This window comes from Bombina bombina, chromosome 1, assembly GCF_027579735.1.
Source record: "Bombina bombina isolate aBomBom1 chromosome 1, aBomBom1.pri, whole genome shotgun sequence".
Classification (NCBI taxonomy): Eukaryota; Metazoa; Chordata; class Amphibia; order Anura; family Bombinatoridae; genus Bombina; species Bombina bombina.
In genome coordinates this window covers 1,323,949,150-1,323,963,737 of record NC_069499.1, presented here as the reverse complement: position 1 = coordinate 1,323,963,737, position 14,588 = coordinate 1,323,949,150, and the positions used below count along the sequence as shown (strand labels likewise).

Below are 14,588 nucleotides of genomic sequence, written 5' to 3'. Positions count from 1 at the left end.
GCTTTTTTGCGCAGTAAAAATTCAGTCACAATCTGTCTACTTCATCCTCCATGATCCAGATCGTCTCTAGAGAGCTCAGGGGTCTTCAAAATTCATTTTGAGGGAGGTAATCAGTCACAGCAGACCTGTGACAGTGTGTTTTGACTGTGATAAAAACGTTAATTATTAAATTGTTATCCGTTTTTGGGTATTAAGGGGTTAATCATCCATTTGCTGGTGGGTGCAATCCTTTGCTAACTTAATACATTTACTGTGAAAAATTGGTTGCTATAACTATTTTGGTTCATTGTTATTTCAATTGTGACAGTTTTTTGTGCTTCTTAAAGGCACAGTAGCGTTTTTTTTATATTGCTTGTAAATTTATTTAGAAAAGTATTTCCAAGCTTGCTAGTCTCATTGCTAGTCTGTTTAAACATGTTTGACACAGATGAATCTCTTTGTTCACTATGTTTAAAGGCCAATGTGGAACCCAATAGAAATTTGTGTACTAATTGCATTGATGTTACTTTAAATAAAAGTCAATCTTTACATGTAAAGAAATTATCACCAGACAACGAGGGGGAAGTTATGCCGACTAACTCTCCTCACGTGTCAGTACCTTCGCCTCCCGCTCAGGAGGTGCGTGATTTTGTGGCGCCAAGTACATCAGGGAGGCCCTTACAAATCACTTTGCAAGACATGGCTACTGTTATGACAGAAGTATTATCTAAATTGCCAGAATTAAGAGGCAAGCGCGATAGCTCTGGGTTAAGGACAGAGCGCGCGGATGAGGTGAGAGCCATGTCAGATACTGCGTCACAGTTTGCAGAACGTGAAGACGGAGAGCTTCATTCTGTGGGTGACGGATCTGATCCAGGGAGACTGGATTCAGAGATTTCTAATTTTAAATTTAAGCTTGAGAACCTCAGCATATTGCTAGGGGAGGTATTAGCGGCTCTGAATGATTGTAACACAGTTGCAATTCCAGAAAAATTATGTAGGTTGGATAGATACTATGCGGTACCGGTGTGTACTGACGTGTTTCCTATACCTAAAAGGCTTACAGAGATTATTAGCAAGGAGTGGGATAGACCTGGTGTGCCTTTTTCCCCTCCTCCCATATTTAGGAAAATGTTTCCTATAGACGCCACCACACGAGACTTATGGCAGACGGTCCCTAAGGTGGAGGAAGCAGTTTCTACTTTAGCTAAGTGTACCACTATCCCGGTGGAGGATAGTTGTGCCTTTTCAGATCCAATGGATAAGAAATTAGAGGGTTGCCTTAAGAAAATGTTTGTTCAACAAGGTTTTATCTTACAGCCCCTTGCATGCATTGCGCCTGTCACTGCTGCTGCGGCGGCGGCATTCTGGTTTGAGTCTCTGGAAGAGGCCATTCGCACAGCTCCATTGGATGAAATTATGAATAAGCTTAAAGCACTTAAGCTAGCTAACGCATTTGTTTCTGATGCCGTCGTACATTTAACCAAACTTACGGCTAAGAACTCCGGATTCGCCATCCAAGCGCGCAGAGCGCTATGGCTTAAATCCTGGTCAGCTGACGTGACTTCTAAATCTAAATTGCTTAATATTCCTTTCAAAGGGCAGACCTTATTCGGGCCCGGCTTGAAAGAAATTATCGCTGACATTACCGGAGGTAAGGGCCATGCTCTACCTCAGGACAGGGCCAAATCAAAGGCCAAACAGTCTAATTTTCGTGCCTTTCGTAACTTCAAGGCAGGAGCAGCATCAACTTCCTCCGCTCCAAAACAGGAAGGAGCTGTTGCTTGTTACAGGCAGGGCTGGAAAGTTAACCAGTCCTGGAACAAGGGCAAGCAGGCCAAGAAACCTGCTGCTGCCCCTAAGACAGCATGAAGAGCGGGCCCCCTATCCGGAAATGGATCTAGTGGGGGGCAGGCTTTCTCTCTTCGCCCAGGCTTGGGCAAGGGATGTCCAGGATCCCTGGGCGTTGGAGATCATATCTCAGGGATATCTCCTGGACTTCAAAACTTCTCCTCCACGAGGGAGATTTCATCTTTCAAGGTTATCAGCAAACCAAATAAAGAAAGAGGCGTTTCTACGCTGTGTACAAGACCTCTTACTAATGGGGGTGATCCACCCAGTTCCGCGGACGGAACACGGGCAAGGATTCTATTCAAATCTATTTGTGGTTCCCAAGAAAGAGGGAACCTTCAGACCAATCTTGGACTTAAAAATCCTAAACAAATTCCTAAGAGTTCCATCATTCAAAATGGAAACTATTCGAACCATCCTTCCCATGATCCAAGAGGGTCAGTACATGACCACAGTGGACTTGAAGGATGCCTACCTTCACATACCGATTCACAAGGATCATTATCGGTACCTAAGATTTGCTTTCCTAGACAGGCATTACCAGTTTGTAGCTCTTCCCTTTGGATTAGCTACGGCTCCAAGAATCTTTACAAAAGTTCTGGGCTCACTTCTGGCGGTACTAAGACCGCGAGGCATAGCGGTGACTCCATACCTAGACGATATTCTGATACAAGCGTCAAGTTTTCAAACTGCCAAGTCTCATACAGAGATAGTTCTGGCATTTCTGGAAGGTGAACGTGGAAAAGAGTTCTCTATCACCACTTACAAGGGTTCCCTTTCTAGGGACTCTTATAGATTCTGTAGAGATGAAAATTTACCTGACAGAGGCCAGGTTATCAAAACTTCTAAATGCTTGCCGTGTCCTTCATTCCATTCCACACCCGTCAGTAGCTCAGTGCATGGAAGTAATCGGCTTAATGGTAGCGGCAATGGACATAGTACCATTTGCGCGCCTGCATCTCAGACCGCTGCAATTGTGCATGCTAAGTCAGTGGAACAGGGATTACTCAGATTTGTCCCCCCTGCTAAATCTGGATCAAGAGACCAGAGATTTTCTTCTATGGTGGCTTTCTCGGCCACATCTGTCCAAGGGGATGACCTTTCGCAGGCCAGATTGGACGATTGTAACAACAGACGCCAGCCTTCTAGGCTGGGGCGCTGTTTGGAACTCCCTGAAGGCTCAGGGACTATGGACTCAGGAGGAGAAACTCCTCCCAATAAATATTCTGGAATTAAGAGCAATATTCAATGCTCTCCTAGCTTGGCCTCAGTTAGCAACTCTGAGGTTCATCAGATTTCAGTCGGACAACATCACGACTGTGGCTTACATCAACCATCAAGGGGGAACCAGAAGTTCCCTAGCGATGTTGGAAGTCTCAAAGATAATTCGTTGGGCAGAGTCTCACTCTTGCCACCTGTCAGCGATTTACATCCCAGGCGTGGAGAACTGAGAGGCGGATTTTCTAAGTCGCCAGACTTTTCATCCGGGGGAGTGGGAACTTCATCCGGAGGTCTTTGCTCAACTGATTCATCGTTGGGGCAAACCAGATCTGGATCTCATGGCGTCTCGCCAGAACGCCTAGCTTCCTTGTTACGGATCCAGGTCCAGGGACCCGGGAGCGGTGCTGGTAGATGCTCTGACAGCCCCTTGGGTCTTCAACATGGCTTATGTGTTTCCACCATTCCCGATGCTTCCTCGTTTGATTGCCAAGATCAAACAGGAGAGAGATTCGGTGATTCTGATAGCGCCTGCGTGGCCACGCAGGACCTGGTATGCAGACCTAGTGGACATGTCGTCCTGTCCACCGTGGTCTCTGCCTCTGAGACGGAACCTTCTAATTCAGGGTCCTTTCAACCATCCAAATCTAATTTCTCTGAGGCTGACTGCATGGAGATTGAACGCTTGATTCTATCAAAGCGTGGCTTCTCGGAGTCGGTTATTGATACCTTAATACAGGCTAGGAAGCCTGTTACCAGAAAAATTTACCATAAGATATGGCGTAAATATTTATATTGGTGCGAATCCAAGAGTTACTCATGGAGTAAGGTTAGGATTCCTAGGATATTGTCCTTTCTACAAGAGGGTTTAGAAAAGGGCTTATCTGCTAGTTCGTTAAAGGGACAGATTTCTGCTCTGTCTATTCTTCTACACAAACGTCTGGCTGAAGTTCCAGACGTTCAGGCTTTTTGTCAGGCTTTAGCTAGGATTAAGCCTGTGTTTAAGACTGTTGCTCCGCCGTGGAGCTTAAACTTAGTTCTTAACGTTCTTCAAGGCGTTCCTTTTGAACCCCTTCATTCCATTGATATCAAGCTGTTATCCTGGAAGGTTCTGTTTTTGATGGCTATTTCCTCGGCTCGAAGAGTCTCTGAGTTATCTGCCTTACATTGTGATTCTCCTTATCTGATTTTTCATTCAGAGAAGGTAGTTCTGCGTACTAAACCTGGGTTCTTACCTAAGGTAGTTACTAACAGGAATATCAATGAAGAGATTGTTGTTCCATCACTGTGTCCTAACCCTTCTTCAAAGAAGGAACGACTTTTGCATAATCTGGACGTAGTCCGTGCCCTGAAGTTCTATTTGCAGGCAACTAAAGATTTTCGTCAAACTTCTTCCCTGTTTGTCGTTTACTCTGGACAGAGAAGAGGTCAAAAGGCTTCGGCTACCTCTCTCTCTTTTTGGCTTCGTAGCATAATACGTTTAGCCTATGAGACTGCTGGACAGCAGCCTCCTGAAAGGATTACAGCTCATTCTACTAGAGCTGTGGCTTCCACCTGGGCCTTTAAAAATGAGGCCTCTGTTGAACAGATTTGCAAGGCTGCAACTTGGTCTTCACTTCACACTTTTTCAAAATTTTACAAATTTGACACTTTTGCTTCTTCGGAGGCTATTTTTGGGAGAAAGGTGTTTCAGGCAGTGGTTCCTTCTGTTTAAGGTTCCTGCCTTGTCCCTCCCTTCATCCGTGTACTTTAGCTTTGGTATTGGTATTCCATAAGTAATGGATGACCCGTGGACTGACTACACTTAACAAGAGAAAACATAATTTATGCTTACCTGATAAATTTATTTCTCTTGTAGTGTAGTCAGTCCACGGCCCGCCCTGTCTTTAAGGCAGATCTAAATTTTAATTAAACTCCAGTCACCACTGCACCCTATGGTTTCTCCTTTCTCGTCTGGTTTTGGTCGAATGACTGAATATGACTATGTGAGGGGAGGAGCTATATAGCAGCTCTGCTTGGGTGATCCTCTTGCAGCTTCCTGTTAGGAAGAGATATATTCGATAAGTAATGGATGACCCGTGGACTGACTACACTACAAGAGAAATAAATTTATCAGGTAAGCATAAATTATGTTTTTTTCTATCTCAGGCAGTATTTGGAAGAAGAAACTGCCTGCGTTTTCTATGATCTTAGCAGGCGTAACTAAGATCCACTGGCTGTTCTCGACATTCTGAGGAGTGGGGTAACTTCAGAAAATGGGAATAGCATGCGGGGTCCCCCGCAAATGAGGTATGTGCAGTACAATATTTTCTGGGAATGGAATTGACTAAGAAAACACTGCTGTTACCCGTATGATGTAAGTACAGCCTTAAATGCAGTAGTAGTGACTGGTATCAGGCTGATAAATGTATGCACAGTAGAGTTATTTTCTAGGGACTAGAATTTGACTGAGAAAATACTGTTAATACTGAAATAATGCTTAAGCCTTATCTGCAGTGGAAGCGACTGGTTGCAGGCTTAGTGATAACTTTGCATGACATTAAAAAAGTTTGTTTTTAAAACGTTTACTGGCATGTTATTCGTTTTGTGAGGTACTTTGGTGATAAATCTTTTTGGGCATGATTTTTTTCCACATGGCTAACGTATATTTCTGCATAGAAACCGTTATATCAGGTCTCCCACTGTTGTAAATGAGTGGGAGGGGACTTTTTTAGCGCCTTGTTGCGCAGTTAAAATTCTAGCACAGTCTTCCTGCTTCTTCCTCCTTGATCCAGGACGTCTCTAGAGAGCTCAGGGGTCTTCAAAATTCGTTTTTTGAGGGAGGTAATCAGTCACAGCAGACCTGTGACAGTGTGTTTGACTGTGATAAAAGCGTTAAATCTTAATTTGATATCTGTTTTTGGGTACTGAGGGGTTAATCATCCTTTTGCTAATGGGTGCAATCCTCTGCTAATTAATACATTTAAAGAATTGTTGACTATAACTGAATTAGTTTTTTGTTATTCAACTGTGTTTTTTAAAAGCGCTGCAGCGTTTTTTATATTGCTTGTAAACTTATTGAAAGTAATTTCCAAGCTTGCTAGCTTCATTGCTAGTCTGTTTAAACATGTCTGATACAGAGGAATCTGCTTGTTCATTATGTTTAAAAGCCGATGTGGAGCCCAATAGAAATATGTGTACCAATTGTATTGATATTACTTTGAATAAAAGTCAATCTGTACAGATAAAGAACTTATCACCAGACAACGAGGGGGAAGTTATGCCGTCTAACTCTCCTCACGTGTCAGTACCTTCGTCTCCAGCTTGGGAGGTGCGTGAGATTGAGGCGCCAAGTACATTAAGGCCCTTACAAATCACTTTACATGATATGGCCAATGTTATGAAAGAAGTATTATACAATATGCCCGAGTTAAGAGGCAAGCACGACAGCTCTGGGTTAAGGACAGAGCGCGCCGATGACACGAGGGCCATGTCTGATACTGCGTCACAATTTGCAGAACATGAGGACGGAGAGCTTCATTCTGTGGGTGACGGTTCTGATTCGGGGAGACCGGATTCAGAAATTTCAAATTTTAAATTTAAGCTTGAGAACCTCCGCGTGTTGCTTGGGGAGGTGTTAGCGGCTCTGAATGATTGTGACACGGTGGCAATCCCAGAGAAATTATGTAGGCTGGATAAATACTATGCGGTACCGGTGTGTACTGACGTTTTTCCTATACCAAAGAGGCTTACAGAGATTATTAGCAAGGAGTGGGATAGACCCGGTGTGCCTTTTTCCCCTCCTCCGATATTTAGAAAAATGTTCCCTATAGACGCCACCACACGAGACTTATGGCAGACGGTCCCTAAGGTGGAGGGAGCAGTTTCTACTTTAGCCAAGCGTACCACTATCGCGGTGGAGGATAGCTGTGCCTTCTCAGATCCAATGGATAAAAAATTAGAGGGTTACCTTAAGAAAATGTTTGTTCAACAAGGTTTTATATTACAGCCTCTTGCATGTATTGCGCCTGTCACTGCTGCAGCGGCATTCTGGTTTGAGTCTCTGGAAGAGGCGATTCGCACAGCACCATTGGATGAGTCTTTGAGCAAGATTAGAACCCTTAAGCTGGCTAATGCGTTTGTTTCGGATGCCGTAGTGCATTTAACCAAACTTACGGCTAAGAATTCCGGATTCGCCATACAGGCGCGCAGAGTGCTATGGCTTAAATCCTGGTCAGATGTAACTTCTAAGTCTAAACTACTGAACATTCCTTTCAAAGGGCAGTCCTTATTCGGGCCTGGCTTGAAGGAAATTATTGCTGATATTACTGGAGGTAAGGGCCACACCCTTCCTCAGGACAGGGCCAAATCAAAGGCCAAACAGTCTAATTTTCGTGCCTTTCGTAATTTCATGGCAGGAGCAGCATCAACTTCCTCCGCTCCAAAACAGGAAGGAACTACTGCTCGTTACAGACAGGGTTGGAAAGGCAACCAGTCATGGAACAAGGGCAAGCAGGCCAGAAAGCCTACTTCCGCCCCTAAGACAGCATGAAGACAGGGCCCCCTTTCCGGAGACAGATCTAGTGGGGGGCAGACTTTCTCTCTTCGCCCAGGCTTGGGCAAGAGATGTACAGGATCCCTGGACGTTGGAGATTATATCTCAGGGATACCTTCTGGATTTCAAAACTTCTCCTCCACAAGGGAGGTTTCATCTGTCAAGGTTGTCAACATACCTAGTAAAGAAAGAGGCATTTCTACAATGTGTACAAGACCTCTTAGTGATGGGAGTGATCCACCCAGTTCCGCGAACGGAACAGGGGCAAGGGTTTTATTCAAATCTGTTTGTGGTTCCCAAAAAAGATGGAACCTTCAGACCAATCTTAGACTTAAAAATCTTAAACAAGTTCCTAAGGGTTCCATCGTTCAAGATGGAAACCATTCGGACCATCCTACCCATGATCCAAGAGGGTCAATATATGACCACAGTGGACTTAAAAGATGCCTACCTTCACATACCGATTCACAAAGATCATTATCGGTACCTAAGGTTTGCCTTCCTAGACAGGCATTACCAGTTTGTAGCTCTTCCCTTCGGGTTAGCTACGGCCCCGAGAATTTTTTACAAAGGTTCTGGGCTCACTTCTGGCGGTACTAAGACCACGAGGCATAGCGGTGGCTCCGTACCTAGACGACATTCTGATACAAGCGTCAAGTTTTCAAAATGCAAAGTCTCATACAGAGATAGTTCTAGCATTTCTGAGGTCGCATGGGTGGAAAGTGAACGTGGAAAAGAGTTCTCTGTTACCACTCACAAGGGTCCCTTTTCTAGGGACTCTTATAGATTCTGTAGAGATGAAAATTTACCTGACGGAGTCCAGGTTATCAAAGATTCTCAATGCTTGCCGTGTCCTTCACTCCAATCCAAGCCCATCAGTAGCTCAGTGCATGGAAGTAATCGGCTTAATGGTCGCGGCAATGGACATAGTGCCATTTGCGCGCCTACATCTCAAACCGCTGCAACTATGCATGCTAAGTCAATGGAACGGGGATTACTCAGATCTGTCCCCTTTGCTAAATCTGGACCAGGAGACCAGAAATTCTCTTCTCTGGTGGTTGTCACGGGTTCATCTGTCCAAAGGAATGACTTTTCACAGACCAGATTGGACGATTGTAACAACAGATGCCAGTCTACTAGGCTGGGGAGCAGTCTGGACCTCCCTGAAGGCTCAGGGATCGTGGACTCAGGAGGAGAAACTCCTCCCAATAAACATTCTAGAATTAAGAGCAATATTCAATGCTCTTATAGCTTGGCCTCAGTTAGCAACACTGAGGTTCATCAGATTTCAGTCGGACAACATCACGACTGTGGCTTACATCAATCATCAAGGGGGAACCAGGAGTTCCCTAGCGATGTTGGAAGTCTCGAAGATAATTCGCTGGGCAGAGTCTCACTCTTGCCACCTGTCAGCGATCTACATCCGAAGCGTGGAGAACTGGGAGGCGGATTTTCTAAGTCGCCAGACTTTTCATCCGGGGGAGTGGGAACTTCACCCGGAGGTATTTGCTCAACTGATTCGTCGTTGGGGCAAACCGGATCTGGATCTCATGGCATCTCGCCAGAACGCCAAGCTTCCTTGTTACGGATCCAGGTCCAGGGACCCGGGAGCGGTGCTGGTAGATGCACTAGCAGCCCCTTGGGTTTTCAACATAGCTTATGTGTTTCCACCTTTTCCGTTGCTACCTCGACTGATTGCCAGGATCAAACAGGAGAGAGCATCAGTGATTCTGATAGCGCCTGCGTGGCCACGCAGGACCTGGTATGCAGACCTAGTGGACATGTCGTCCTGTCCACCATGGTCTCTACCCCTGAGGCAGGACCTTCTAATTCAGGGTCCTTTCAACCATCCAAACCTAATTTCTCTGAGGCTGACTGCTTAGAAATTGAACGCTTGATTCTATCAAAGCGTGGGTTTTCGGATTCAGTTATTGATACATTAATACAGGCTCGGAAACCTGTTACCAGAAAAATTTACCACAAGATATGGCGTAAATATTTATATTGGTGTGAATCCAAGAGTTACTCATGGAGTAAGGTTAGGATTCCTAGGATATTGTCTTTTCTACAAGAGGGTTTAGAAAAGGGCTTATCCGCTCTGTCTATTCTTTTACACAAGCGTCTGGCAGAGAATCCAGACGTCCAGGCTTTTTGTCAGGCTTTGGCTAGGATTAAGCCTGTGTTTAAAGTTGTTGCTCCTCCGTGGAGCTTAAACTTGGTTCTTAAAGTTCTTCAGGGTGTTCCGTTTGAACCCCTTCATTCTATTGATATTAAGCTTTTATCTTGGAAAGTTCTGTTTTTGATGGCTATTTCCTCGGCTCGAAGAGTCTCTGAGTTATCTGCCTTACATTGTGATTCTCCTTATCTGATCTTTCATTCAGACAAGGTAGTCCTGCGTACTAAACCTGGGTTTTTACCTAAGGTTGTTTCTAACAGGAATATCAATCAAGAGATTGTTGTTCCATCATTATGTCCTAATCCTTCTTCAAAGAAGGAACGTCTTTTGCATAATCTAGACGTGGTCCGTGCCCTGAAGTTCTACTTACAGGCAACTAAAGATTTTCGACAAACTTCTTCTCTGTTTGTCGTTTACTCTGGACAGAGGAGAGGTCAAAAGGCTTCGGCTACCTCTCTCTCCTTTTGGCTTCGTAGCATAATACGCTTAGCCTACGAGACTGCTGGACAGCAGCCCCCTGAAAGAATTACAGCTCATTCCACTAGAGCTGTGGCTTGGTCTTCACTTCATATTTTTTCCAAATTTTACAAATTTGACACTTTTGCTTCTTCGGAGGCTGTTTTTGGGAGAAAGGTTCTACAGGCAGTGGTTCCTTCTGTTTAATGTTCCTGCCTTGTCCCTCCCATCATCCGTGTACTTTAGCTTTGGTATTGGTATCCCATAAGTAATGGATGACCCGTGGACTGAACACACTTAACAAGAGAAAACATAATTTATGCTTACCTGATAAATTTATTTCTCTTGTAGTGTGTTCAGTCCACGGCCCGCCCTGTCTTTTTGAGGCAGGTTCTAAATTTTAAATTATAACTCCAGTCACCACTGCACCCTATAGTTTCTCCTTTCTCGTCTTGTTTCGGTCGAATGACTGGATATGACATGTGAGGGGAGGAGCTATATAGCAGCTCTGCTTGGGTGATCCTCTTGCAACTTCCTGTTGGGAAGGAGAATATATCCCATAAGTAATGGATGACCCGTGGACTGAACACACTACAAGAGAAATAAATTTATCAGGTAAGCATAAATTATGTTTTTGTCCAACCAAAACAGAAGAGCACAGTGGCTGAAGGGATTGTACAAATGATTTTACTTGCTGCCCCAAAAAAGGTGACAACCACACATAATAGCGTCATTCATGGGTACTATCATTATTATATTCTAGTAGCTCCCACACAATGAAGTAGCTGTCACTATTTCTTGGGAGCTGCTGCAGTGCTTTAGCTGCTCAAATTTGAAGAATTTCAAGTGTGATAACTGAACTTTGCAATAGACTTTCATTATTTATATTGCTCCCTTTTCATGTAATTTAGTTTTTTTTTTATTAGGATTTTCTAAATCTCAAAACTGAAATTGCACACTTAAGACTTTTTAATGCTAAGACTGTTAAAATTTTTTCCCTAACTGGGAAGCCCAGATTGGCTCCTCCAAATAAGGCAAATGGTGTGTGGAGTTTGGCTATTGAGAAATAGTTGCAACAAACAAGTTTTTTGGTTTTTTTTTAAATTGGTTATGTTATTCTTTAGCAAGACAATGGAAATGTGTTTAGTGTCTCTTTAAAGGGACAGTCTACTCCAGAATTTGTATTGTTTAAAAAGATAGATTATCCCTTTATTATCCATTCCCCAGTTTTCAATTACCAACTCATTTATATTAATATAATTTTTACTTCTTTGATTACATTGTATCGAAGCCTCTGCAGACTGCCCCCTTATGTCAGTTCTGCTTACAGAGTTGAATTTTAGCCAATCAGTGCTGACTCATAAATAACTCAACAGGAGTAAACACAATGTTACCTGTATGGTATACATGAACTAGCGCTGTCTAGCTGTGAAAAACTGTCAAAATGCACTGAAATAAGGGGTGGCCTTCAAGGGCTTAGAAATAAGCATATTAACCTACATAGGTTTAGCTTTCAACAAAGAATACCAAGAAAATCAAGCAAATTTGATGATAAAAGTAAATTGGAAAGTTGTTTAAAATTGCATGCCCTATCTGAATCATCAGAGTTTAATTTTGACTCGATTGTCCCTTTGATTAAAGGTTTATATTTAAATACTCTTTTTTTACATGAGGTTCTATAATGTGCAGCTCTACTAGTATGTAATGCTAAAAAATGAAGATAACAGATTGTCCAAAGATATGCAAAGCAGAAACCAAAACAAGCTACAGTCTGCAAAATAAGTCTATAGATACCAGTAGCCTGTTCATATGTCACATCCTTCATTTATTATCTGTAGCTCGTTGGTGATATTTGGTTTGTCACTTGTGTTCCCATATATTTGTCATACGGTCCTTCCTCCTAACATTATCACTGCATAACACAGATCAATTTTACTGCAAATTTCCTTATGCATTACATGTAACAGATAATTATTATGTAGTCTTGCATCTAATTAATTATTATGATTTGCACTGAAGCAGCAAATGTCTGCGATCTTGCATGTCTGTGATCTTGCATGTCTGCAGCCTTTTGTGACTGGAGAATGATACATCTGCTAGGGACGTTTGTTTTCAGAAGAATGAAAGAAAATAACGAAAATGGAATTTGTGTTATTTTCTTTGCATACCAAAGACGCAACCATCTGAAAACTAAACTGAAACAAAAATAATTGCGCATTATTTTCTTTTGCATTTTAGGATGCAGGCAGGCTACAGCCAATTAATGAAAAACAGGAAGAAGCAGTGAATAGATTGTCTTCATCTACTGTAGCACTTTCCTTTGGTTTGGTATATTGCATAAATTGAATCACTTGCCACTTTAAATAATATATATATTTATTTTTCTTATAGGGTGGACATTTTCCTAATTACACCTTCGTTATACAGAAACCTAAAGGAGTGACTGTAGTGGGTCAGTCAGTCTTTGCTGACTTTGGTAAGTTTTTTTCCCTGTTCTTTGTCGACTTGAAGACAAAATAATAATAATAATAAAAAGAGTTCAATAAATTGTAAAATGACATTGCAAGAGCATATTAAAACATATTTTGACCTATAATTTTATACATATATGCCCCATCTGTGTTATTTGTATAGCATTTTTAATAAGAATAGGGGCATAGAGAAAGCAAAGTAGCATGCCATATGGGATGATACCCACCCAGGGCACAGCCTCTATTAGCCCACCTATGACATAAACAAAAGAGAACTTTCCTGCGGGATATGAACCAACCCATAGTTGTCTGCCGAACAAAGGATTTGAATAGAGCTAACCTTATACATAGTTTTTGAATATAACTTTCTAAGGCACAGCCGGCTAGGGGTCCACTTCACCCTAAGGGATGAATATATTCTAATATGTTCCTATAAAAGGACACTGAACGTCTGTACTCTTAGTTAGTTGAATGATAATTAATTCAATAATGATAAATAATTAAATCCCACACCAAATGTTTACGCATTGTAATAAACACATACCCTGGAACTTGCTACGCAGTGGGGTTTTTTTTAAGAACCCTACATGAGTTTTTTTTTTTACATATGTTTCTACTTGGTCACAACTAAGGAGACAATATAAACATACTCAAAGGGCTTTTCCAGGGATACATTCCTTAAATTTTATGAAATAGTAAAATAAAAAAGCAAAAAAAATTAAACTTTTGATAACAAAGTCATTTTAAACGCTATTAAACCAAATATGTATGTGGTATTTAACTCCAGCAAGGCTTAAAAACATTTATCCACAAGCTAATGATCAATGCTGGTGAGGACGGGAAGAACTGGACTGTATGTACCACATTTGGTATCTCTTCCCCAGGCTTGGGAACTTCTGGTCAAAGTTGATCTGGGCTATTTAAACCATCACGAAAACCCCCTATATAACTAGACATTTACATGTCTTTATGCTATTAATCCAAATTATGTTAAATAGTGTAAAATCTGTGATTCCAAGACACTGGAAAACCCAATCATTGTAACTGCAGAGATTCCTCCTCCCCCTCCCACCTCTCTGATCCCTCCCAAACAGCTCTCTAAACCTCCCTGCTCACACTGGTCACCACCATCTTAGGTGGTAGACAGTCAGCCAGTTCCAGTATAGGGCTTTTTAAATTCATTTTTATTTTTATTTAAATTATTTTCTAGTTTGGGGAACCCTCAACCTCCCCACCTTCCTCCTCTATTAGTCATTTCTGTAGTTTATGGACCTCCCTCCCACTCCAAGCATTATGGACCTACTCGTCCCTCCGTTTCACTCCCTTTCTGTAGCGTAGAGCAGTGATTTTTAACCTTTTTTTTGCCGTGGCACACTTTTTTACATTAAAAAATCCTGTGGCACACCACCATCCCAAAATTTAAGAAAAATCACACATTGTAGCCTAATACAGCATATATATATATACACATACACACAAACACACACATACTGTATGTATTGTGCTGTTATGCCATGCCTCCTACAAAAAAGTTTAAAAAATATGTCACACTGTTGTCAGTCTGCTGTGGCACACCTGAGGATCTCTCACGGCACACTAGTGTGTCACGGCACACTGGTTGAAAAACACTGGCGTAGAGAACCACCCTACTCCCACAATCATCCCCTCCCAACTTCCAAGCCAGTATCTGATATAGACATCCCACACCATCTGAAGGCAGAGCACAGCTGCCCCCCCCCCCAGCCCCTCTGTTGCGGCTCTACTGGGAAAAGTACTGTGTGACAAAGTACCTACATCCAATTGGCGCAAGGGGTTAAAATAAAAACACTTTATTGCATGTTTTATTTTTAATATATTTAAGAAAAGATTTGTTTTTAAAATGTTCCTACCAAGTATATTGATA

At 42.3% G+C, this 14,588-nt stretch overlaps 1 protein-coding gene across 1 annotated transcript in view; it reads left to right on the top strand.

Annotated features, from left to right (window-relative positions):
• The window catches only part of ITFG1 (integrin alpha FG-GAP repeat containing 1), a 923,141-nt gene that overhangs the window by 375,192 nt on the left and 533,361 nt on the right, over window positions 1-14,588 (top strand). The window contains exon 9 of the mRNA XM_053719386.1: window positions 12,606-12,690. Coding sequence (XP_053575361.1) covers window positions 12,606-12,690 — 85 coding nt within the window. The remainder of the gene's footprint in view (window positions 1-12,605; window positions 12,691-14,588) is intronic.